The sequence below is a fragment of the Rhea pennata genome, chromosome 22 (assembly GCF_028389875.1).
Source record: "Rhea pennata isolate bPtePen1 chromosome 22, bPtePen1.pri, whole genome shotgun sequence".
Lineage (NCBI taxonomy): Eukaryota > Metazoa > Chordata > Aves > Rheiformes > Rheidae > Rhea > Rhea pennata.
In genome coordinates this window covers 8,704,306-8,730,704 of record NC_084684.1, presented here as the reverse complement: position 1 = coordinate 8,730,704, position 26,399 = coordinate 8,704,306, and the positions used below count along the sequence as shown (strand labels likewise).

The following is a 26,399-nucleotide window of genomic DNA, read 5'->3' as shown; positions in this document are numbered from 1 at the left end:
ATTCAGGAAAAGCACGCAGCCAGGTGATTCCCCTGTGAAAGATGCCTTCTTACACGGTTTCTCAGGATATGAGCCTTCAGAGACTGCAGCTCACTCACCGAGAGCTCTGAGGCGCTTCTGTTGGTACTTAATGCTAATTACCTTTCGACCAGAAAACCTTATTTACTAACTCAACAAACCTTTCTGCTGCTTTCAGACAAACGTTAAGTTAGGACGGAATCCGAAACAAATCAGTCGAGCTTGGGAAGAGGAAAACACGCGAGCGTACCGGCACCGAGCTGTCCTTCAAAGCTGCCCCCTCCAAGGGGAAGCACTGCAAAGCCCCGCCAGTCTCACCCGCGCCACCCCCGGCACCGCCGCGGGGGAAGCCCCAGGGGAGGGCGGCGAGGGCCGCGTCCTCCCGGCGCTCCGCCGCGGAGCCGCCGCGGCAAGGACCCGGCGGGCTGCCCGCAGTGCGGGGCGCCCCGGCCCGGCCCCTCCCGCCGGCACCGCGGCTCGGCGCTCGCCCGCCCTCGCATCACCGCCAGGAAGCCCCTGAGGCACGGGCCGGGCCGCCCCCCCCCGCTCCCCGCGGCGCCGCAGGGCGCAACACTCACCGCGGCGCCGCCGCCGCCCGCCTCCCCTCACGGCTGCCCGCGCTCGCGCTCGCGCTCGCCCGCCCGCGGCACTGCGCGTGCGCGGGCCCGCGCGCCGCCGGCGCCGGCGCAGCTGCGGGGGGCGCGCCGCCGCGCCGCCGGGGGGCGCTGCAGGGCCGGCGCGGCGCGGGCGGCGCGGGGGCGGGCGCGCGCCTGCTCGCTGCGCGCGGCGGCGGCGGCGGCGCGGGGTGAGAGGTCGGGAAGATGGCGGCGGCCTTGGCGGAGGAGGCGTCGGACAACGAGGACTACTACGCGCTGCTCAACGTGCGGCGGGAGGTGAGGCCGCGGCGGCGGCGGCCCGGGGCCGGCCGCGGCCGCGGAGCTGGGGGTGCGCGGCGCGGGGCGGCGCGGGGCGGCGCGGGGCGGCGGCGGCTCGGAGCCTCCCGCGCTCTGCTCTGCGCGGCGGCTCGCGGGCGCGCCCCGCGGGCGGCCTGCGGGAGCCCGGCGACCGGGCGGGCGGGCGGCGCGGCTCCGCCCGGCGTGTGGGGCCAGGCGCTGGTCAGGAGCTCTGCGCTCTTTCGCAGCTTCCCCCGATCGAAGAAACGGGGAATCGATAGTCCTCGATCTCGCTTTTAGCTATAGATCGGTATTTGTTCATGCAGTTCGTATTATAATTGCTTGGGACAAATGGGAAGTTATTTTTTTAATAGTAGTAATTAGGGAAACTGCTGAAAATGTGTTTGCCGTACTGTAGTTTGGCTCATTAAACGCCGTAGCTATACGTAGAAGCAGACTTCACTGTTTAAGTATGTCAGCCAAAAGGTTAACTTTTGGGGTTGAAGAAAGCTGTTATTGAACTGCTACTACTGCATGTGAGAAGAGTTCAAGACCTGGAAGCAATTTAGTCTGATAGCTTTGAACAAGTTATCTTTGCAATTAGTGTTGATGTTTGTGGTCACGGTGGCAGTCTTCTGTGTCTCATTTACATAAATCTTCTGCATTTCCGAAGGAAGAACGTTGGACGGTAACTATTCAGAGTTCTCTAATGCTGAGCATTAGAGCAGTAGAGAACAAACAGTATAAAGGACAGGGTTTTCCTCTTTTTAAAAGTTTCTGAGTAACTCCAGAGTGTGTGTCACTAGGTGTCACTGATACCATTAAATCACTGGATGGTTTTTGAAATTCGCACCCCAAATATCAGCAATACGCAGATGTAAAGGTTAAAAGAATGAGATGAGGAGCTTACAAGTGTTTTGAGTCCTTGGGGAGGTTAACAATAAAGGCTTAATAGTTATCTTAGCTAGGCTTTCAGGTCTTCCTTCAACACCAGAAAATTTGGGTCTGATGCAAGAGGGAACTGGAAATCAAGTGGATATTTGAGGGAGTAATTCCAGCTGAGAATGGTTGCTGGTTTTTTTTTTTTTTTAATCTTACTAAATGACCCCTTGTTGATTAACTGAATACTGCTATGCTGCATAGCAGTTGTAAGCAGTAAACTGATACTTCTGTGTGTTGAGCCAATTTAGTGTGATGTGGCAGCTAATCTTAAAATGATAAATAAGCACTGAACTTTACATCCCCGATGAGGAGACTAAACCTATTGAGCAGCAATTTTCTAGTATATATATGTTTAATCTTCCATAGATTTCAATCTGGTAAAAATGTAGCAGCATAACTGAGGCATTAAATGAAGCTGTTTAAACCCTGAGTAAGGGAGATGATGCACCTTTTAATTTTGCCTAGAGTTTTAGTAATGAGAATGTAACTTACATATCATTATTACTGGGCTATATATATTTCATTGCAATGTGAAATGATGACAGTATTTCTGTAGTGGTTTCTGAGAGGTTATTGCTCATGAAATATTGGATCAATGACTGAAGCTATTCACGATGATGAAAGGCCTAGTCTAACATTTTATTGAACATGCTACTTATGAAAAATGAAAGTACTTGTTTCTGTTACTTAATCAATAGTACATTAAACCATTTATCATTAATTTGAATAAAGGACATAATTTTAGAGCTATATATTCCCCTAACTTCTCAATCTAGTTTAAATTCAATGTCCGAGAAAGCACAGGATAGTTAAAAATAGGAAAAAATAGCTGATCTGTAGCTAGCTTTACTTTCTGGAGACTAGCAAGATTGGCAGGTTCCCCTTTGCCGTATCATTTAGAAACATTAATATGAAACAGTAAAAATGTATAGAAAAATCACTTGCTCTAAGCTAACCTCAAAAATGAATAAACCCCTAACTTATATATACAGATGAATGCATTTCTTCAATTGAAAGTCCATACTCTCTTTATCACATGTTGAAAAAAAGGCGTTAGTTTAAGAAATGATTTTTATTACCTTTGTTTCTGAGGGAAACTACTGTGAAAACTTCAGTCATTGAAGATCATTAAGAGAAAATGGAATTTGTGATTTTAAAATCTTCGTGACCCTTTCTGACTTGCTTATCTTGTGTTTCCGCCCTTTATAATCCCTGGCTATAACTGAAGGATCATTACAGCTACTTGAAGAAGGCCAGCAAGTACCTATAATGTTGTTACAGTTATTTTACTGTGAATGTTTTCGTTGCACCAGAGAAGTGCAGCCTGCTTCCTGTTGTTTGATTTTAAGTGCCCCAGGAATTGATCACTGCCACTTTGTAAGTGGCCTGCCTGCACCAGTCTGTAGGGGAGAGCTGTGTGTGCTGACTGTATCTGTCAGAGAATTCCGGTTGATTTAGCAGCTGCATTTCTAAACACGTGTGAACCAGCCTTCAAGGAACAGACTGCTGCTGAAAAGTAAGGACTGTTGCGGGAAAGAGACAATAAAGGGGGAGCAACCCTGGCTGTTTAGAGTCACAAAAATAATATTGCTCTGAGGTTGTCTCCAGGGAGATGATAGAGGAAGGAGTGTTTTATTGTCCTATTGATTCTCAAAGAGGCATCCAAAATCTGTTTCCCCCAAATGTCTTTGAAATGTGGCCAAGTGCCATCTAAAATTCTGGAATGGTTGTAGTAAAGAATGTTTTTTGTCTTGATGTGTTTAGTGACATGTTGTTTTTTCTGTTTATTCTTCTACTGCAGGCGACTAAATTTGTTAGGGGAGGTGATGCACTGTCCGTTCCTGTAGCACAGTGGAGGGCTTTTGCCCTGTAGGAATGGAAGTGCTGTAGAGCATAGCAGTAAAAGGATGAGTAGAAAATTACAGATTTAATTTTCTTACCTTTGCTATTGTGGAAAGTCAGTGCCTTTTTGGTAGGTTTAATAATATTTGAGAGGTTTAGGATTAAAACACGGGTAGAATTTGATGCAGATCTCTAGATTTAAGTGTTTTTTCATGGGGTGACTTTAGTTTTTCCTTGCCCTTTTGCATTGAGTTAAAGAGATGCTAGTGTTCTAATAAAAATAATATATGAGCAGATATTCCATGTATTCTTTACAAAACTTGTTTTCATGTAGGTATAGACTGATGAGCTGTTGCTGTCATTTGTCATCCTACACATAGCAGGGAAAATATTGATGTGCATAATTGAACACATTATTAACTTGTGTAAGAAGTGTATTCTACAACAAAACAGAAGTGCATTCTTAATCTTAGCTCAGTAAAAATGATGGACTATAATAGCTGCTGGACTTCTGTTTTAGGGCTTTAGAGAATGTTCTTTTTTTCAATCAGCATTGACTGTGTTTTAATTTTTGTTACTTTTCGTAGGCCTCTCAGGAAGAGCTGAAAGCTGCCTACCGCCGGCTGTGTATGCTGTACCATCCAGACAAGCACAGAGACCCAGAGCTCAAAACGCAAGCTGAGCGGCTGTTTAACCTTGTTCACCAAGCGTATGAAGGTCAGTGGAAGTCTTAAACTTGCAGAAGCTGTCTTTATGTGTGTTTTTTAGGCTAGAGGTATTTCTTCATGCTCTTTAGAGAAGGTGGTGGTTTTTGCTTGAGTTTTCAAAGTTCTGTGGTTAGTTTGGGGGGAATCAGTGGAGAGCAAGTAATCTCGGAGAACAAGTGGTTCTGTACCAAAATGGAGTTGGACAAGGCTTATGAGGCAGCTCAAAGACAGCCAAATGCTAAGGAGCTATCTTTGAAAGCTAGTCAGAGGTAGACCTCATTCTTTCTTAGAAAGTTTTCAGGGACTACTCTCATTAAATTGCTAATAATCCCATCAATAGTTAGAGCATTTGTGTCACCCTTCAGTCATAAAAGCAATCTTAAAAAACCCTACTGTTTATTCAGGTAGTCTACATATGTCTTTCATGTTCTTTTCATTTTTTTGATTTTAGAGGTATGGAACAAATGGAATTTGTTGGATAGATAAGTCCAGCTGTTCTATTAATATTGCATGTGAAAATTTTAAAGGGGGTTAATGTAAAAATTGGATGGAACTATAGAGTGACATTTCATGTTTCCGGGATTTGTGCTTGAATTTCAAGTACCACTAGTGTGCTTGCATGAAATTTGAGAAGACCAAGAACTGATGTCTCTCCTCTCTTTTGATTTTAATTTGCAGTGCTTAGTGATCCACAGACCAGAGCCATCTATGACATATATGGAAAAAGAGGACTGGAAATGGAAGGTTGGGAGGTGAGAGAAATTTAGTACCTTATAGCCTATGAAATTGATTATATCCAGTGTTATCTGAAATTCTTATTGTTGCCTCAAACTGCAGTGACCCCCCCCTTTTTTTTTAAAAAAAGGCCCATTTAAAGACATTCTTGTTTTTTTTTCTCTCTATCTGTCTCTCTCTGTTGGAATACCATGATGGATATTTGAGGAATTTTTTTTCCCTTACTAACAGAACAATAAATCTCACATTCAGAGTTCCCTAACAGGATATTACTGTGGCAAGGAACATTTTCTCAGACAAATTCATCATTACTGTCCATCCAGTCTTATGAAACTTTTCCTCCAAAATTTTTGTTTTAGAATCAGTTCACCTTTGAGTCTTTTTTTTTTTTTTTTTTCCTTTTTGCTTCTTTTCTTGTGGGTGGAAGAGAAGGTGAGGCGGAGGGATGACACTGCTGTAAGGTGCTTTGAAAGAGAACTTACCCATTCCTCCATTCCTGGCTTTCCTAACTGTGAAGTCTCTTTACTAGCCTCTGTCAGTCTTAGTTGATCGTATTGTGGTGCTGCTTGCAAAATCATATTTTATTGGGTCAAGTCACTACCAAGATCAAGTTTGTAGTTAGTAGCAAGAAGTATGGAGCAGTGGCAGCATGAAACAGGTATTTCAGACCTGGTTATTATATACTTGATTTTATTTTGAAGAGCCAAGTTCAGTATCTTTTCCATGCATAACTGTAGCCATACCTGTTTAAGATCCTTATTCACTGAGACACGCAAGTTAAACAGATACGAATCAGATCATACCGGTATAACGTAAAATCACACTTGTTCAGTTTACCTCATGCCAGGCCTGTAGTCATTTTCATATATCATGGCTATGCCTACTTGATAAGTGAGTAGATAGCTATTGGTAATGGTTACACCGTGGTTCTTGTCCTTGTGGCCTGAAAGCTGCTTGCCTTAGTGTTTTCAAGGGAGTGGAAAGAACAAGAACATTTCATTTCTCATGAAGCACTCCTGCATTTCAGTCTTGCCCAAGGGTTTGGTTCCAAACTGAGTACTGTAAGTCATGCCAAGAAGTGCTTGTGGCAGCAGCAGCAGGGACAAGGTGTTGGGGCCTGCCAAGAGCATCAGTGACCCTCCGCTCCATCAGCAAGTAAATACTCTGGCCATTCTCTTTCTGGTAATGTTGAGTTTACAATTTATTTTTGAGTAGGTTGTGGAAAGGAAGAGAACTCCAGCAGAAATCAGAGAAGAATTTGAGCGTTTGCAAAGAGAGAGGGAGGAGAGAAGACTGCAGCAGCGAACTAATCCGAAGGTAAGCACAGGCTTCATCTCCATCTCAAAAGGGAATCCTTAAAGTATTAGGAATATGAAAGGTGGTGTGATAAAGCTAAATGAGGCACTATAGTAAATAACCACTCGGGCATCCACTCTTGAATAAAAAATATGTGAAAAATATGAGGAAAAATAGCTAATTCTTTGAACAGTACTGCTCTATAGAATATGCATTTTCTTTTTTCTCCTGAAGCATGTGGAAACAAACAAACAAAAATGTTTTAAGCAACTCTAAGAAAACATTCCTAATGCTGAACCTTTTGTGAATCCTTTCCAAATATTCCAAATAAAATAAAACATGTTTCTCCTTCCACACTGCAGTAGGGTCACAACAATGCAGATATAAATTCAAACACATCTTTGAAACCAACCAAAAAGACAAAACAGCTACTGGACCAACTGGGTAGCAAGTCCTCTGGCTGAGCACAGAGAGCAAAATCAGCCTGAACAGGATTGGGATCTTGCCAGCTTCACAGTTAGAGCCAGTTTTAAGAAAGCTTTATAGTACTCTTATGATGAGCGTCATTACTGAGTGCCTCATTCTCATCTCTCTGTCTGAGCAGCAATAAACCGACCCTAAATGACTCACCTCACAGCTGAATCTTAGCTGTTTAAAGATGATCAAGAATACAGTGGGGAGGAAGATGTTTTCCTAGTAGCGTTGCCAGGGGGAGAGGTGGAAGTGGTGATCGACCGCTGCTTTCTCTTTCACCTGCTGTGACTGGAATATTTCAATAATTTAGAATGCTAATGGCTTTGCCAGGCTCTTAGCTTGATAAACACACAAGGCAAACCAAGATTTTGTCAGGATTACCACTGAGCAAGTTTTGAAAGCTTCTTGAATCACAAAACTCGTCTGCCATGCAGCAAATAACAGTATCCAAGAGTTGGATGTGCAGTCCCCGATGAGTTTACACTTTAGTCTACCTGAATATATCTAGGTTTAAGGAGGAGGAGAAGCTGCTTAAAATATCCAAAACCATTTTTTGCCATTTTTTGAAATGTGTGTTGGAAATCAATTTCTTATGCAGTGTGGAAATGATTTGTGATGGAGAGCCTTAATTTTTTGCTCTCCATCCCAAAGTAACCATGTAGATATTTGTTGTGATTTATGTAGACAAAGAAACGTTATCTGTTTTGAAAAAAAATCTGTAAAGAGAAAACAACTTTTGTTTTATTTATAAGTGCTCTTGGTAGGAAAGTGGGTATCCCCAGAGCTCTAACTGGAGGATTGCAGTCAACATGGATTCTGCATTCTGAAGCATTAAAGCACAGATGGCTTTAGTGTTCTGGTGGCTTTGAAACAGGAGGACTCCTGCGTCATTGTGTTCATGTATGGACTTCTAAAATGTTGCAGCGTAATTTGGGTAACACAAGAAACGAGTTATTGGTTGATGTAACTGATACTCATGTTGTTTCTGAAGGCTGCTGGTGTTTACATGACCAGAGATTTAAAATCATGTTTTGTTTTGTTTTTTTTAAGTGGACAGAAGTGTAGGAACAGTTATATTTAAGACTGTATCAGAAAAATGTTGGTCTAAGAAGACTTGTAATGTTTAGAGATATTCTTTAGCGATATTCACCTTGGCATAGGCTTTGGATCTGTGGCGCTTTTAGCAAAGCGTATTGGATAATATAGCTCACCAACCTGTTGTGGATAGTGCACAGATATTAAGGACTTGTTTGTACTGGAAGGTTAAACAGGCATAAACTGATATGTAAATATCAAGCATTTGAACAGTCAGAGCTTATGTTCACTGTCTCTATACCAGGCCAGGGTGGGGAAGGGGAGAAAAAAATAAGAAGAAAACAGAGCAAATAGAGCCTTTTCATAAAAGTTCTGGTTTTTAGCTCTCTAAAAGCCCCCCGCCAATGCTCCTAATTATTTCAACAATTAAACGTTTAATAGCTGTGCCGTTAGATATGGGAGTAATGCAGTCCCAGGTGTAATATGTCAGCAAAGAGAATATTAGAAGGCTTGCAAGATCTGATAGAAAATGGCAAAAACAGAATGTCACATTTACAGGTCCCTTTAACGGAGGGGGAACAGTTCCAAGAAATAAGGTGAAGTGCGTGACTGCCATTTTTGCTCTTGGAACACTTTTCTCTTTTTAATAGAACTTTTTATTGAGATAGTTTCTTACTATTGTACTTTTTTTCTAATCCACAGAATAGAATTTTGTGAGGAGGGACTGGTTTTGTATGACATGTCAATGTATAATTTAGCTTTCCACTCACTGTACCAAAACCTGATGGTTTGGCCCAGTCGTGTGTTTCTGGCCTGTCTTAGAGAAAGAGCATGGTAGAGATAATTGTTGCGTTTGCAGCTTTAGCAGTGTGTTAGCTGTCAGAACGTTCACCACTCCTCACCTCTCTGGTTGTAGCTCTCCTCTTGCTTTGCAGGATTGTGATAGATAGTGAGCAGTCACATGCCGTTCTCTGAATGCTGGGATTTCTTCCACTATTGAATAATAGTTTGTGCTGTGCTCATCCCCATGGGACAAAAACAGTTTTGTAATATATAGTTTAACTTTTATGGCAGTTTTTTTTCATTTTAACTATATTATTAATGTGAAAGTGAATTAAAATATTTTATCACAAAAATAGTTTCTAACATACAGGAGCCTGCTAATTATATCTGGTCTGTGGAACACTATGTCTGTGACGTTTGTCCTCGAGGGCGTGCTTTCCTTTCTCCGTGTATCCTCTGAAGAAACCTTCTTGTTTGCCGGATAAGTTTAGTTTCTGTGAGAGGTTTCCTTACCCAGACTCCAGTGTTTGAATGGATACAGCCCACCCTTTCCCTCATCTTGTCCAAAAATCTTAACTTCTGTTTTAAGTAAGTACTGGAAAAATGAAATCTACGTCCGGGTAAAGTGAGTCCTTAATTCATCTGTGATATTTCTTTTTCCTCCAACTTCTCTTGAAGCAACCATGTCTTTGGGGGCAGGTAGCTGTGTCAGATGTGATTGTTATTTAGCACTCTCCTAAAGAAGGAAACCTGAGAAGTGGATTTGTGAAAGGCTTCAGAGGATTTTGCCATCCCTTGAGATTATTTCAGTCAAGATTATGGAGAAAAATAAGCTTTGACTAGGAGCAGAGGTAAAAATGGGTGCAGTAGTCAAACTGCATCACGTGGGAGGATTGTCAGCCCATGACTTCAAAGTGATCCCATTCGATCTGTTTACGGCATTAGTCCGGGCAAGAAGGGATTTCTGGATGCCATAAACCAGAACAAAATGAAATGTTTCCTCTAGAGATGTGGGTGATTTGGGGGAGATAGATCTCCTGGGAGAACGGTGTAGGCATGGTTACCTCTACATAATGCTTCTCAGTGACTTTAGGAATTTGGCGTTTCGTCTGGATGCCTTGCTGTGGTTATAAGCAGTAAAAAGTAGAGCTGCATTGTAAGCCTCAGCCTCTGTGTCCTGTGATAAAATTAGCCATCTGGGTGTTTACAGCAATTGCTTATTGGCAGTCTATGGAAATGTCTCTCTAGGCAGTGTTTCTGTGGAATTAAGTAGCACAGCTGTGATCGCTTCTTACCAGAACACAAGTTACTTTAAAATTTCCAATGTTTTGTTAGCTCTATAAAATGATTCCAGCAAAATAAAGCATTTCTAACCAGAAATGTTGAGAAATAACCAGATGCAGGCAATTTGACAGGTTTCAAATTGCTTTGAAAGCTTTGTTTTTGCTTTTAAAGATACGCAGAAGGGTTGGGAAGTTGATTACTTGATTTGAGAAGACTTGCTTCCTGTTCAAAGAAATTAAATCCTGTTATTTTCCTGCTGTAGAGGATCAAGATTTGAGAAATATAGGGCCCTCAAGGCCCAACCTTCTGCAGCTTTCATATGTCATCTTCCAGAGAGGAAACTGTAAGGAAAAAGACAAGAGAGGAGTAGATTATTCTCAGGTACATCTCTTAATTCCCTTTTAAACTGGTCCTCCTGGGCTTTATTTCACCATTTTTCCAGATTCAAGGCATTCTGAGAGACCTGTGATTTTCATGGGTTACCTAGAATTGCCACAGAGCTTGGAAAGATCCCAATTAGTTCAAACAGAACAAAAACCTGTCCTACCTTTTGTCCACTGTATGCTTCATTTGCTGCTCTGCAAGTATGCTTCTGGTAGATTTCTTTGTCTCCGCAGGCAGGTTCCTGAGGCCAGATTACTTAAATTTTATTCTGCCTCTTCTGGGATTGTATTTACTTTTTCCTTGATTCAGAAGCCGACAAATACTAGACAAAGCACCGTGTGGGTCAGACTGTTTTACAGCTAGATTATATGCTAACGTAGTTCTAAACGTGTTTAAAATCTAGAGTTATAACAGGAGACGTTGTTAGATTGTTGTCTGTCTGAGAATTGCAGGGCATTGAACACAGGCATCGTTGGTATCAACGTGCCTGAACCAGATCACCCTCATCTTGACAGATGCAGCAGCAAAGACTCGCTTCTCAGCAGGACTGCTCAGAGGTGCCGCGTCTCTCCTGCAGGTTTATGATGTTCCTCCTTGACGCTTCTGTTGGCCATAACAGCACCGTAACTGTTGGCCTTAGAGTGATCATGCTCCCCTACCTAGAAGCTTGTCTGAAAGTCATGCTTCCACTGCAGCAGTTTCTCCCTTAATGGGAATAGTCATCTAGAAAGAATATTCAGCAAACTAGTGACAGGATACAGTGTTGTAATACAGATGAATCTGGAGTATACTTTGAATTGACTTTTCCCTTACTGGTACTTCAAGCAAATTGGTAAATTTTTCTTCCTTTTTTTTTTCCTAATTTACATTTTTGACATATTTAGATTCATCTGGAAAAGGATTGATTTAACCCATTGTGACACAATCTGTTGATCACAAGATGAATCAAAGGAAATTGTATCTTTAAATTTAACTATCAACTTCAAAATGCTGCAGAACAGTTCTGGTCCAACAGATCTTTCAATTTTTATTCCAGTTTAATGAACTGTATTGGTTCATTGAGGAACAGACTATTAAATGTAGAAGTGTTTTCTGTCATTCCGTTTTCTGTCTCTCAGGGCACTTTTGGTTTTGCTCCTTGACCTTGTTACACAGTGTCTGCCACCCAGATTAATATAGTCCTTCATGAGCTGTTTGATTGTTTCTTGATTTTTTTTTTCTTTTACAACCAGCTGTTGCACAGATTGTCTCTCTTGCTGCCTCTGTTTATAGAAGTGGCTATCCTCCCAGTTTAGTAGGTGTGATTTCCAGGAACAGATTATATTTTACAGGAAAGCTTATACTGGAAATATTATTTTTTAATCGTTTGGCACATTCCTTGTGAAATTACTTAATTAAAATTCTTTTTTTAAAGGAAAATAAAGATGGAATTTTACATTAGAATGAAGCTGAAAAATAGGCACTTAAGCCTTGTATGAAAAAAGCAATTTCATTTGCAATAATTAGCAATAGCAACAGATGTGTGAGACATTCCTTGCAGATAGTTTTGCAGAAATAAGTTTTTCTGAGTTTTGCAGAAATAAGTTATCCTGAGATGAGTTTTCTTTTTGCATGCCTGTAGTACAGACAAGCTTTTAACTTATTATCTCAGTCTTTTTTCTCTGTGAGTGCTCCTTGAAGTCTGAAATTCAGTAAATGTAAGCCATCCTAACATTTGCAGCGAGAGTGATTCATGGGTTTTCTGCCATCTGTCCTCTTGTCTCTGCAAGTAATTTTATTTATTTGTTTATTTTAGTGTTGTTGCCGAGATTTCTTCCCTGTTCACTATGTAGACAATTACTGCCCCAGAACTTTGTATGTCTGGCGGTGCTTGGGCATGTATAATACAATCACCTGCAAGAGAGAGCAAGATTTTAGTCTGACTTGTTTGTCTTCAGTGAGCTCCTCAAACATCCTCCTTGTGTTTTTTTTTATTATGGGGGTCATATGTGTGGGAGAGACGTTTCTGTCGTCAGCCGCTGGAGAGAGAACGCCTGCTCTCTGTGCTAGGTTGATCTGGAAGGCTGCTCACAACCAGAAACTGGTTTGCGTGTTCTTCTCGGTTTGCACCTTAGACAACACCCAAAACCTATCCAGCTGATTCAGAAGATTGGAGTAATTTAGATTGTCTGCTGTTTCTGTTCTGCTGTATGAACTTGGAAATCAATATATTTAATTATACCCTTACCAAGAAGAGGTGAAACCTCCGTCTGGTGTTGTGACTTCAAAGTGTTTATCTATGCAGCACAGACTTTGCTTGCAGAAGAGGTAGACCTTGCCAAGTAGGACAGTTCTCTAACTCTTCCTGGATTTCTGCAACAGAAAGGGTTGAATGCAATTCTCCCGCTCCTCAGAAGCTTTGCTGAAAGAAGACCAGCAGGAAGCACACACCATTCCTCTAGCCCTGATGGAAGGGAGTCTGTGCCTGATCTCATGTCCTACTAAGTGTATCAAAAGTTGTGATTTTTGGATAGATGCTTTTTTGAATCCAAAGGCTAAGATCTTCTCTATCCTATAGTGCGTGGTGGTGTTTTTCAATAATCTATTGTCTTCCATGCTATACTGTTGTATTTTATATGATAACATTTCTTGTTATTCTTTTGTGGCAGTAACTAGATCATCAGTATATAGTACTAATAGCAGTCTGGCATGTAAGGTTTCCATTAAGAATTGATTTTATTTTCTTGGTTGATTCTAAGGATTCTTTCTTACAGTTTTGGTAGATTGGAGTGCTTCAAGACACTATGCACATCTGAGTTTGTCCAGTGTTGCCAGGAAGAGGCAAGGAAAAATATGAGAAATCCTCCTATGATATATTTACAGGAGCTTTCTTAAAGGTTCTGTCTGACTTGAACCCTTCTGGGCAAGGAGGAGGTTAATGGGGAGAGCCAGGTGTTAGCCTCAGTATTCAGCATGTCAGGCTTTAAATTTTGACATCTTTCCCAGCTGGTAAAAAAGGAGACAGCTAGCTGTTTTGTCTGTAAGGAAGATGTCAAATGATTTGTTGCTTGAATCAGACCTTCATTTGAAAGAGTCCAGCTGATTAAAGGAAAGAATTACAATAGCTCTTAGTAGAGACTGCTTTTTATTCACAGGATTGGTCAGTAAAGGTGATTTTTAAGAAACAAAATTCAGATGATAGTTCTGATGGTTCTGCAGTACTGTTACCCAACTTCCTGCCCTGCTGAGTCGGTGCACTTCTCAGCGTGTTGCTGTGTGTGCAAAGCCAACTTCTGAAGAGAGCCTCTACAGTTTTTCCCTGCTGATCCTACCTTAGGGAGGGCTTTTCTCTTTTCTGATAGCCTGAGCAGGTGGCTGATTGGGAGTTGTGAGCAGCAGCGGTCTCCTCTGCTATCCGGTGGCATAGGGGTGCTGTTGTTCTCTGGGAATATTTTTAACATTACCATCTGCTGCTTTTCCTGTGCTTGTGCTTGAGCCAGTTTCCTTGGCAGGACCTATAGGTTTCTGAGGGTGACTTCACCTGCTTGGCAGGAGGTAAAATGTCTTTGCAGAATCCACTCCTCAGTGGAAGGCAACTAAACAGAAGTTCTCCTGAGCAGTTGGGGAGAGACAGCAGAGGATGGGAACTGAGAGGCTCCTTTCTCCTGAATAGATCCTGCAGATTTTCACGAACAGATGCACATGTTCTCATTTCAATTTCCCTGTTTTCATTGAGATAAATATTTGTTTTAAAATTCATAGGTGTAAAAAAGGAAATCATAAAATTTGAGTATGAAAACATTTTGAAAGAAATGAAATTTTAATGATGGATTTCCATGTTTATCTCAGCCTCTGAAAAGAAAACCCTCTGATTAGCATTGCTGCTGTGGTTCTGTGCTACATCTGTATGGTCAGACTGTGGATCTTGAGCTGTGTTCAGCTTGTGAGCATCTCAAGAGCATCCCTTCTGCTGAAGTTTTATCACGTGGTCAGCAGTGGGCTGTGCTGCCTGCAGTGATCTCAACATCTAGCTGTGAAAGAAAGCAAGCTGGCAAAGACACTGAGGCTGCCTACCTGAAGCCCCTGTGCAGCACCCAGTGCTCCCTGCAACAAAGGAAGAGGTCTTCTGGGAGAGCCTTTGCCATCCCTGTGCTGTGAAATACTCCCAGATCTCCTTCTTTTCCCAACCTCCACACTAGAAATGTCCATCTGGCAGTACGAATAAACATACTACAGTAAAATGATTTTCAGTTAGTCTTTTTTTTTTAGTGCAAATTCTTGAGAAAGCTTTAGCACTGCTTATATTCCAACCCAAGCTGAAAATATTTTCTCTTTGCCATTCAAATCCAGTATGCTGACTACTTAATATGATAACTTTTTGTTTGAAAACTTTTAACTCACAATTATAAGTTGCAAGTTAGCAAAGGTACTCCACTGAATGTGGTGCTCCAAGTGGAAAACTCTTCCATCCTACATCAGTTACGAAAGATCTAGGGCTTTTTCCTTTCTTGAAACAAAGAGCATTGGAAAATATGGAAATAATTCTCTGTTTTGTTAAAATAAATGCTTTCATGTATTCAGACATGGTTGATTGGTCACTCTGGAGCACGCTTACTTGAATTTTATTGAGTGAAGTTGGCAGTTTTTGTTTCCCTTTGGTTATTCTACTAAGTTGTTTTCCAGAGGATTGAAGTAGCAGCACAGTGCTGTACAGTTTCCAAGGCTGTTGGCAGTTTTACCTGGCTTCACAGCTATGTTGGCCTTGTTTCAAGGAACAGCACAATGTATGAGAGGATTGAAAATTAAAAAGTTACATTATTTGGAAAGTAGATCCAGAAGTTCTTTTCTGAAAGAAGTTCAGCTGTCTTCTAAGAATAATGTTTGAACAACTGGGGTCCAATCCCTGTTGCAGAGTTCTCCTGGGAAAGGTTAGACCTTTCTATTTTGAAATATTTGTCCCATTTTCACTATGTAAGAAATTGGAAAATAAACATTTTTAAGAAGAGGTGAGGAAACTCCACAACAAATAAACAGTTGCAGCCAAACCAAACAGAAGCTTCAAAATAGATTGTGACTCCTGTCAAACCCTGCAATTCTTCCTATCATTGTCGTTTGGGTTTTTATTAGAATGCAGTAAACATGGAAGAATGCTTACTCAGATTAAAATAAGGATTTATTCCACCTACACTTAACATTATCTGAGTGTGCTTTTTGTACCTATCCAGTTACAGAGTTTTATTCATACAAATCGTCTTCCAGGGTTGATTTTGTGCTTGTGCATGGAGGCTTTTTTATTGCAAGTGGTATATTTTACATGAGCTGGAATGCTGGTTAATAGAGCTGCAGGGGAATTTCCAAACTCTGTTGAAGCTATATGACTCAGAGAACAGTCTAATCATGCCCTTTTCAAATAAACCCACTCTTGCCATCAGTCTGAGTGAACACAGCAGCATGTAGCCAGACTTTAGCTCTGACCTTGTTTTTTCTAGGGGTAAGCTTTAGGCATTATCTCTGTGTTTGAGAAAGGAGATGTTTACCGCTTGGTAAAAGTCTATCTTTGACAAGCTTTTCTTCTGATTTATAAGACTTAAGTCAGGGGAAAGACAAGGAGATGTTTGACTAATGAGTTCAGTTGTAAGGGAATGATGCCGTTCAAAACTAAGCTGTTTCAGATGATTCATAAGAAGTGTTTAGAGGCTATCTGGCCAAGAAACTTGAAGATTAATTTCTAAAATACATGGATTAATCTTTAAAAGAGTGACAAAGCACAGTCAAATTTAGTTGCAGGAGGAAGAAAAAATCGTTTGTATGAAAATGTTCTGCCTACTTCTGTTACTTTTAACAATAGAGGAATTATCTATTAGCGTTACAGATGGCATCCCAGGTGAAAAACTAAATTTTTATCCAGTTTACTTTATGACTTGTATAGCTATTTAGACTTCTGTAATCATTCAATTTTGTGTGTCTTGAATTTGTAAGAAATGCAGTTCAAAATGGAAAAAGGTAATTGTAAAACAAGAAAAATGTTACACTTTAAATTGCAGTATATATGTAAGGGTGCTTTAGCCATCTGGCCTATATGGATGTCTGGATGCAATTGTTGGATGTTTGTTAATGCCAGGGACTTGTTCCATTTGTTGCTTCTTAGGGAACAATTAGTGTTGGAATAGATGCCACTGACCTCTTCGATCGCTATGATGAAGAATATGAAGATGTGCCAGGGAGCAGTTTTCCCCAGATCGAAATAAACAAAATGCACATATCCCAGTCCATTGAGGTAAGGGGAGACGGATGCTTCTGCTGGAGCGGAGGAGGGTTGGAGCTAACATGGCATACCGTGCAAAGCAACTGAAAAGGAAGCACTGCTTGGGGTCTCCCGTCTTTATTTATGGAAGGACACAATTAGCAGCATGGCCAGGGAAGAGGGTCAGTTCAGCAGGACTGCTTGTTGATGGTACAGCATGCATTTGTGAGAGCACGAGCGTGGCATTTAAGGACCGGTTTGTGTGCTACAGTTGTCCTGTCTTCTTGCAGCAAGGAAGCTAAGTGATGACTCAAGAGAGATCTGAGATAAGCGTAAGGAGAAGGAGGAGGAAGGATATGCGTAAGGAAAAGGAAGAGGAGTGTTCCTCGTGTTCCAAAGAGTTCAGAAGTTTTAATTTCATACTGAAATTAGAGGGAATTACAGTTCAAGGTCAGGTGTCACAGATGATGTCTTGTACTGCAGGAAATCACTTTATGCTGTGCTTTGTTTCTGAGTACAGAACTTAGAGTAAGTGTGGCCGTGTCTGGTTCAAACACCTGGGCTTACTGGGTGACAAACAGTCAAGCAGAGAGTTTGTTGCCTTCTCTACACACTTACAGCTTCTGCAGTCATCTGCAGTATTGATTATGTCTTTGCAAAATATGCATTAAATGTGTGAATCGAGATCAGATTCATTGGTAACAATATGTTTATTTTCGAGGCACCACTGACTGCCACAGACACAGCGATACTGTCTGGTAACCTCTCCACGCAAAATGGGAATGGAGGCGGATCGATTAATTTTGCTCTTAGACGGGTGACATCTGCCAAAGGATGGGGAGAGGTAAGAGTAACAGCTGTTACCTGTTTTTATGTCCAGTCTATATCAAGCTGCTTTATTAGTTATCTAGCCCCAATTTTCTTTAGGGAACTTTAGCTTTGTTTCACCTCAGACACAAATGTTCGTTCAGAAAATGGGGATAGTGATACTGACCTGCTTTGTAAGATGACCTGTAAGAAGAGCTCTTAGAGATTTATGTGATAGCATTATTTATGTAGTGATAACTAAACAAACAAATTGTATTAAATAATAATACCAAATTACCCCCATTCTGTTTTCCTTTGAGGAGAAAGGGAAGTCTGAACCTTGATTTTCTTAATTTCTTCCACTTTCTGTTTGGCCTTGAATTCTGCAATTTGAAAAATAAACCTTTTGAGGATCACTTGTGCTGACAGGAAATTGTTACCTGTTGTCTCCTGGATATCTTTCTAATTTCACTGCCTGAAGCCTTCCAGGTGCCTCCCAGATGCTGTGACCCTGCACCTTGGGGCAGTCTGCCTTTGTTTCAGAGTACAGCTTTGCTTGTGAGTGAAATTATAGGGAAAAATAGTTTGACTCCCAGGCAGATGCGATCCAAGCAGCTAGAAAGCCCCAGGTTACTACCTGGGACTGGCTTTGTTTTGCTCATTAAGACCATACTCACCTGCTCTTATTCTGAATGCAAAGCTAGTAGAAAAGGGATTGATGAAATATATGGTGAATATATTCAGACAGAAATGCATAATTTGTCTGTGTTATAAACCATGCTTTTTAAGTACTTTGTCATCATTTTAAAAAGAAATTCTTCTAGCTGTTTGGCATTTTGCATTTAAACAGATGGAATTTGGAGCAGGAGACCTTCAGGGACCTCTCTTTGGTCTGAAGATATTCCGTAATCTTACACCAAGATGGTAAATATTATGAAAAATGGCCTAGTGGTTAATACTTGATATTAATGAACCAAACAACTTGAACTCTTCCATGTTAATTCTGGAAATTCTTACCCCCCCCAAAAAAAAAAAAAAAAAAACATATTTCTTCTTTGGCTTTTACATAATGCTTCAGTTCTGGTCAGAATGCTTATATTCTTGCATGTGTGTGTGTGTTCCATTTTAATTCTACATGCTTCCAGATTAAGGAAGGTTTGTGTTCCCCATCCTTATATTTGTATTTGATCCTGTCATGAAATCATGGTACAAGAGGTGTGATCTCACAGTCAGATCCTTAGAAGTTTGTTCCAACATTGCTGCAGTCAGCCTAAACAAGGTACGGACACACAGAGGACTAACCACGGAGGCTGTCTGTGTTCAGATCTGTATCACGCTCTAGTACATTTGTTGTTTGAGTTAACATCTCTTACATTTAGATTAAAGATATAAATCTACTTTATGATATGAAATCTGTATTTAATACAGAGTCTTTGACTTGTGTGTGCAAGAGGCAAGTTCTGACAGCAAAAAACAAGGTGATGTGTCATGGTTTAGGGAAATAAGGCCAAATTTGCCTTTAGTGTGATGACAATTTGCAAACGATTAGAAATCTCAAGTTGCAAAGTGGAGCACGAGGTAGGACAGTGACTGCAGTTATATGTTAGAATATCACAGGTCTACATAGAGTCCCTTCTTTTTACGTCTTCTAATTTAGCAAAAGTGTGATTCCTCATAGCTTATGCTGTGGTCCTATTCCCTTCGGGACTCTTTAATGCTATGTTTGGAGCTCATGCTTGGGAATTCTTAAACAGCAGGGGATGGTCTTTCTAGCAGCCAAGCGTATTGCCTGTACAGAAAACTAGGCCTTTATTTGCCTAGTGCAAGAAGCGCACGGATTTGAAGGCAGCTTGCTCTGCTGGTTGTAGTGTTACTGCATAGACCAGTAAACTAGGGCCTAAGCCTCCTCTTCTGGGGGGTACTGTAGTCAGTACAGCCTAAATGAGTTTTGAGTTTCCCCTGTAACCCTCAAGCATCATACTCTTTGCAAGATAATCTCTGCAAGTTCAGCAAATGCTTCTTATTTTGTGCACACCAAGGCTGCTGGCAAGAGAGAATCTGATGCTAGCAGGGGAGTCCATGTTTCACCACTGATAAGGGTTTCCGTATTTCTCCTAGTTTCATCACTACAAACTGTGCTCTGCAGTTTTCCTCCCGTGGGATCCGTCCAGGCCTCACCACAGTTCTAGCCCGCAACCTTGATAAGAACACAATGGGCTACTTACAGTGGCGGTGGGGCATCCAGTCAGCCATGAACACTAGCATTGTTCGAGATACGAAAACCAGCCATTTCACGGTAGCGTTACAGGTGAGAGCTTTGTTGATGTGTGCAGGGGACAGTAATACCACCTGGTGCGAGCCAAATATCTCAGCTTTCCCTTTCCAGACATATTTTGGCTTGAGACTTAAGAGGATAAAGGAGCAGTTCATACTGTCTCCATGAACATCCAACTTTGGTAACCAGTATATTCTATGTCACTGTAAGAATAACAAAGAAAACTTGAGGAAATGTTCAGCTGTGGCTGAGGATACATGTTCATATATTTGTGTCTTTTGTATTTCAGCTGGGAATCCCCCATTCTTTCATGATGGTCAGTTACCAACATAAGTTTCAGGATGAGGATCAAACACGAGTGAAAGGTTCTCTGAAGTAAGTCTGCAAAGGGATAACGACACTGTTCATGCCTTGTTGTGCCATTTTCTGCTGTCGGAGGCCTGCTGGTTCTAGTCAAATGTTTCTTTGGTCTTTGGGAATTTACTTTTCTTTAATTGTATCTGGTAAACAGCTGAATTGAATGTCTTGAGACACACAAGAGTTAGTTCTCCTTCAGCTGAGCAGAACTGAGAATCCAATATGTTTGGTACCTCTTATATCATCATTGATAACAAGGTCTTGTAGTCTATTTACTGCTCTGCAAGCTGAAAAGGCTACTATCGCTTTGCGGATACTCTGTGACTCTTCTAGTAGCCAACTTCCACTGCACGCAATGAATTTGTTAGGTATTTTCTTTGCTTCAGAATTACACGAAACAGGAGTCTTCTCTGGTCTTACTGAGTTTTGGTTCTGTCATTCTAGGGCAGGTTTCTTTGGGACCATAGTGGAGTATGGCGCAGAGAGGAAGATTTCCAGACACAGCGTCCTAGGAGCCACCGTCAGTGTTGGTGTTCCCCAGGGAGTGTCTTTGAAAATCAAGTCAGTTCAAGATTATAACGGTAGATTGCAGAGACTGACCATAACCTCCATTATTCTATTTCTGGTATTGAGGTGGTTTAGATAGGAAAGTCCCAATCTCAGGGTAATACATATATATTGATATAGCACTATAAAAGCTTGCAGCTGTGCTCACCTCTTATACAAGTACTGGCTATCTGAAGCAACATGTGCCTTCCACTGGTTTTACTCTGAGCCTGAACACCTTTTTCAGGACCAGTGTGTGAGGGCATCAAAATGTTCTGAAAATACAGTTTAAAGTAAGTTTTGAACATTATGGTAAGTAGATAGGAGGTTGCTGAAAATACATTTGGAAATGTGTTTAATTGCATTCCATTTCTTATGGCATTGAACGTGCATACACTTGAATTAGAATAGATTATTACTATTAACTAAAAAAATGGTTATGCTATTAATAGGATGCAGTTTTCACAAAGAGGTACAGGGTTAATATACTGTAGTGCACTTTTTAATTTTTACCAGCAGAGGGCATGCCAAGACTGTGGAAACTGAAGACATGAAGCTCTCAGTCCCATGACAACTAATGTTTTCTAAAATAAATGTGACCATAAACATGAGACAAAAACTAATGCACTTCCTCCTTGAAGGCACGTGCAGGGACTATGTACGTAGAAATTCTCTGTAAGCAATTGCTTTTCTCTTGATGATGATGTTGGTCCCTTTCCCTGGTGAAATTAATGACCAAATAAATTCTCCCAAGATTAATAAGACTTTAGAACAACCATATACTATTGACGACAGATGTCTGTGACTTGAAAGCATGGTTCTGGATGGGGTCAGCAGTCTGCCTTACCATTGTGCTGCTCATCAGTTTTTCGCCTTTGTGAGCTCATTGTTCATATGTCTCCTGGTCCAGCAGTTCTTGTTGCTGCTGCTAAGTGTATTTAATGGCACATATTAAAATCTGTTTCCTCTGATTTGTCGCTCTGTTCTTTTTTTGTTCTAGGTTGAACAGGGCTAGCCAGACCTACTTCTTTCCTGTCCACCTAACAGATCAACTACTTCCCAGCGCTGTATTCTATGCCACTGTGGGACCCCTAGTTATCTACTTTGCCATGCACAGGCTAATCATCAAACCCTACCTCAGGGCACAAAAGGAGAGGTGAGTTAGCGAGATCATGTTTGAAATACGGAGCTGGGAAGTCCCGCTCAAGTGCTTGTGGGAGTCATGTTCCAAGGTTGGGGGGTCCAGCAGAAGCACTATGTTTTACTATGTTGTCAATACTACTGAGTTCCAGAAGCCTACAGGAAAAGATGGGAGGGAACCTTACAACTCAGCTCATTTGATTGAGTTTCCATGTCAGCTGTAATTTGGGTGGGTAGGTTGAGATGTGCCGCTTTGTGGATGACCTCTATTCACTGTGTAAACCTAATATGATGATGTCTTTTGTATGCCAGGGAGCTGGAGAAACAAAGGGAGAGTACTGCCAGTGACATCCTTCAGAAGAAGCAGGAAGCAGAAGCTGCAGTAAGTTTCCCATCACTTCTTGACAACTTTTTGATATTATCATTTTATTTTGACGCTCTGCATGCTTCTGTCCTGTGGATGTGTCTGTGGAACACCTGCTGTCTGCAGCGAAAGATGGGTTTAACCAGTTCCTGTGACTTTTCAAGTCATGTACCTTTTGTTGGAGGCAGCCTTCTAGCAGTATGAGAGACTTCAGCTCTTCTGAACTTCTGCTTTCTCTGGAGAGCAGCCCTTCTCTCTTGACTTTTTTTCCTGTTTGCCCACCTGCTTTGGCAGCTGCAGAAAGCTAGCAGGGCTCATCCAACTCCTCTGGGAGATCTAGCTTCCTTCTTACAAAGGAAGGGAACATTGGGTCCTGCACAGCTGTGCTCCACATGGATGTCCTGGGAACAGTGCAGTGGGAGAGCGGCTTGGGGCACGGCAGAATGAATTTCAGACTGCGCAGAGGAACGTGAGATAAGTTAATTAGAGTTCTGGGTGCTCTGGAGGAGCTGGAGGTTTTGCATTTCTGGGCAGCTGGTGGGACCTGCTGTAGCAGAAACTAGTATTGTCTCAGTAAACCCGAGAGCTTTAGGGATGCTAAGTTTGTCGGTAAGCGTCAGAGTGGCCTGTCAGAGTTTGGAATCTGTAAGTACGTGTTCCCTATCAGTCTGGGAACTGCTAATCAGTCTCCCTTTTGGCTGAGTGTTCTGCCCTTGTTGGCCAAAACAGCAGAACTCAGGAATCTTTGCAAGTGACTGCTCTGTCTCCTTCCTTGCTTAGTACTCTGCCCCTAAATGGGGAGAAGATGAGAGCCCTGCTCTTGTCCCTGCTGCTCCATGCTCTGACACTGCATACCTTTGCCATTTTCTGTGTCATTTCCCCTTGTGGTTTGTTCTGATGTTCTGTGTTTGTGTTTAGATAGCTTTTGAGATGGGCTCTGGCCTGCAGATGTGTTCCCAAATCGTCCTCTACTTTAAGCCTCCTTAGTTAAAGGAAGCAGCTTTAATTCTGAGCTTGTCTGTTTTGGGCACAGTGTCTGTCACTACTTGATTTTTGCTTTGCCCCTTGTGTTGTGACAGGTCCGGTTAATGCAGGAGTCTGTCCGGAGGATAATTGAGGCAGAGGAAGCCAGAATGGGTAAAGATTATACCATTTACTTGTTTTGTATGTTTGGAAAGAAAAAGGGTGTAATAGAGAGGCTGGATGGTTAGGGGGAGAGATAGAAGGTGGAGGCTTTTCATTTCCACCTTTAATAAAGCATGGCATAATTGCTGTTCTCGTAGTAGGGAAGTTCCATTACAATTCAGTTTCTGGTGACTGAGCTTAGTGATTCACTGAATATTATCTTGGGAAATGTTGTGAGATGGATCAACAGGATGAATAAACTAGTCTGGATTAATCTCTTCACAAAAGACTTCTATGTATAAGGTTGTAAAAAAAGGTTACAGTCTGAAATCTAGGTTCACCGATTGCTAGTCCACACGACTTGTTCCTGGACTATAATAGGAAATAAAAATTCTGTAAGTTTGCTAGCAGTTTCCAAGAGACCATTCCAAAGTGGACTGAGTGACCTTCACTTGGACTGCCAAATTTGTGTGGCATTTAAGTTATATCAGTCTGTGCTGGTGCTGAAGATTGCCAGCAAACACTGAAACGTGAATGTTCTTCTGTCTTGGAAAGCATGGGTCCAGAACAGGAAGAATGAGGTTCTCACATGCCTCAGTCCTTGTTTGATTTGGTGTCTGGAGAGATCACATGTTAGTGTAGAAATTTTCCCTTCTATTTTCCTTAGAATTATCACTAAAAGCAATGTAAAATGCTGGGATGGGGATTGGGATAAGCTGATCTGTTCATCAGTTTCTACCTTCTTGTCTTTGGGAAGCCTTTTGTCATATTTGTGACTTTATGTGAAATACAGGTTTGATTGTAGTGAATGCCTGGTATGGGAAGTTTGTTAATGACAACAGTAGGAAGAATGAGAAGGTGAAAGTAATAGACGTGACTGTGCCACTGCAGTGCTTGGTGAAGGACTCTAAACTCATCCTCACAGAGGCCTCCAAGGTATGTAGCTGTTATGCCAAAGCGCAGACCCACGGGCGTGAGGATGTGAATCAGAGGATTTCTCCAGCGTGCTTAAAGCTGGGAAACTACGACAATTTATAGAAGCCGTTTCTGTACCAAGTATTAGGAATCTCTAAGAACTTCTGTTCCTGTGGGCATTTCCAAAGAAACTCAGTGTTCATGGTTCGAACACTGTATGTTTTCTGGAGCTGTACACTAGGAACTTCCCTGCCCATTGATGCACTGTGTTCCGCACTTAGAACTTGCCACAGTGGAGATGATTCCTTAGTTTGTTATCTCATTGGCAACAAAACTCCCCCCCTTTTTTTTTATGATGCTTCATTCTGGCATTAATAAATGTTTTGGGTCAGTTGAAGAGCTGTGAAAATCTATTCCCTGATGCTCAGTCTGTCCTTCTCTGGTTAAAGGCAGGGCTGCCAGGTTTCTACGACCCCTGTGTGGGTGAGGAGAAGAATTTGAAAGTGCTTTATCAGTTCCGGGGAGTTCTGCACCAAGTGATGTCAGCTGACAATGAGGCACTTAGGATACCAAAGCAATGTAAGTAGCAAGGACTACCCTGCTTCTTCCTCTAGGAACTGGTAAAGGACTGCCTCGGCTCTGTGTGGCCAGGCAGTATGCTGGCTTCTGGTCCACGATCTGGTGCCGGCAATACTGCTGCACTGCTGTCTGGGATATGTCAGCTGGAGGTTTTCTTGCAGGCATGCTGGAGTCGTTACCTCCTGTCAGTGGGTGCTGCCTCTGACAGGCATAAATGTGAGCTGGTGGTACTGAAATGAATGAGCCCTAGAGCATGACTGTAGAAGAGCTTATCAGCACCACTGCAGCTGTTTATACCATGTAACCGTAGATATCCAACCTGAGTTAGAAGCAGAAGCTCCCTACAGCTGCTGGTGTCCTTACTGGGTGATCTACAGCATTGGATTTCCCTTTGAGGATTGAACTGAATAAATAAGGGCAATTTGGAGGCCTAAGCCAGATTTCTTCCTTATTTCCATCTGTCTTTCTCCAAAGCATTTTCCCTGTGAGAATCTGTTTGCAAAACAGATGAGCTACTAGTGACAAGTTTCACTGGTACCACTAAAGGCAAGGTGAGTTGGCTGAAGAGCACAAATCTCTGTTAATTTTAGACCACCTCCCTGGCTGAATTTAAGGCACAAATCCAGCTTGTGAAACTTTCACGCGCATATTGGGGGGTTGTGTGAATCATGTTTAGTTTACAGCTAGAGGTGTTCCTATCTGTCCCTGATACAGTGGTAAGTTCAACTTAAAGCCAGGACGTGTCTCATCGAACAGAAGTGGCTCATATCCGTTTACTGTTCTCATCCAACAGCTCACAGAATTGATGCAGATGGCTAATCTGATGGGAGTGTGTCCATCTGTTACGGTACCTGGGTCAACAGAAACGGCAAAAGCTTCCCCTGGATGCTCCAAGTTTGAACAGAGACATTTTTATTTTTGTGATCCATATAGAAGGTGGTGTCACACCAATTATGTTAGGAGGCAACATGAGAACCTGCTTCTACAGGCGGCTCCAAGGCAATACTTCTCTGAATTGTGGCTCAGTAACCAATAAAGCAACGTGACTCTGAATGCGCAGTGCTTTCTGCTGAGGTTGTGAAAACGGGGTACTGAGCAACAGCCATCATTCAGCCAAGTCTTTTCTGCTGCAATCTGGCCACAGTCCATTTGTTAAGTCTCACATATTTCTTCTTTCACTGAGCAGGAAAGAAGACTCATTGCTCTCACTTCTCCTCGTACATATTGGGGTAGGTGACATACCTTTTTGTACTCCTGAGGAGAAGGGAAGTTCTGTGGCCACCTCCAGAAAGTCCTCTGTATAAATCTTTTTGTTGGAAAGAGGACAGAGATTGTATTTCATCCCAAATATGTATTTGAAATGTACTTGTTACAAACAAGTATGTTTGGAATGAAGTTCTTTGATTTTTGTTATAAAATGGACCTCTTCAGCATGAATCCATCCAGCTGCTAGTAATCCTCATTTTAAACACTGTTACTCCAGACAGGGGCTCTAGTCTCATTAATTCAATTCTTCTGCAAGGTAGAACTACATAGATTTTCAAGAAAGTAAGGAGTAAATTGGCCAGAAGGACAATAATTCATTTCATCTGATTTTGGTGCTGCAATAATCTCTTCCTATCTAATTTATTGCTAGAAAAAAAAGAGGAATGTAGTTGATACAAGTAAACCAGAC

General features: G+C 41.8%; 1 protein-coding gene across 1 annotated transcript; it reads left to right on the top strand.

Annotated features, from left to right (window-relative positions):
- Positions 1-816: 816 nt before the first annotated feature.
- On the top strand, positions 817-25,777 carry DNAJC11 (DnaJ heat shock protein family (Hsp40) member C11). Its single transcript, XM_062593086.1, has 16 exons — positions 817-911; positions 4,283-4,412; positions 5,081-5,154; positions 6,353-6,454; positions 16,521-16,649; positions 17,338-17,460; positions 18,274-18,347; positions 19,542-19,731; positions 19,988-20,073; positions 20,500-20,616; positions 21,602-21,757; positions 22,054-22,123; positions 23,185-23,242; positions 24,024-24,166; positions 24,595-24,724; positions 25,518-25,777. Exons 1-16 carry the CDS (start codon positions 840-842, stop codon positions 25,541-25,543), a joined length of 1,680 nt encoding a protein of 559 aa, XP_062449070.1. The 5' UTR covers positions 817-839; the 3' UTR covers positions 25,544-25,777.
- The last annotated feature ends 622 nt before the right edge of the window (positions 25,778-26,399 follow it).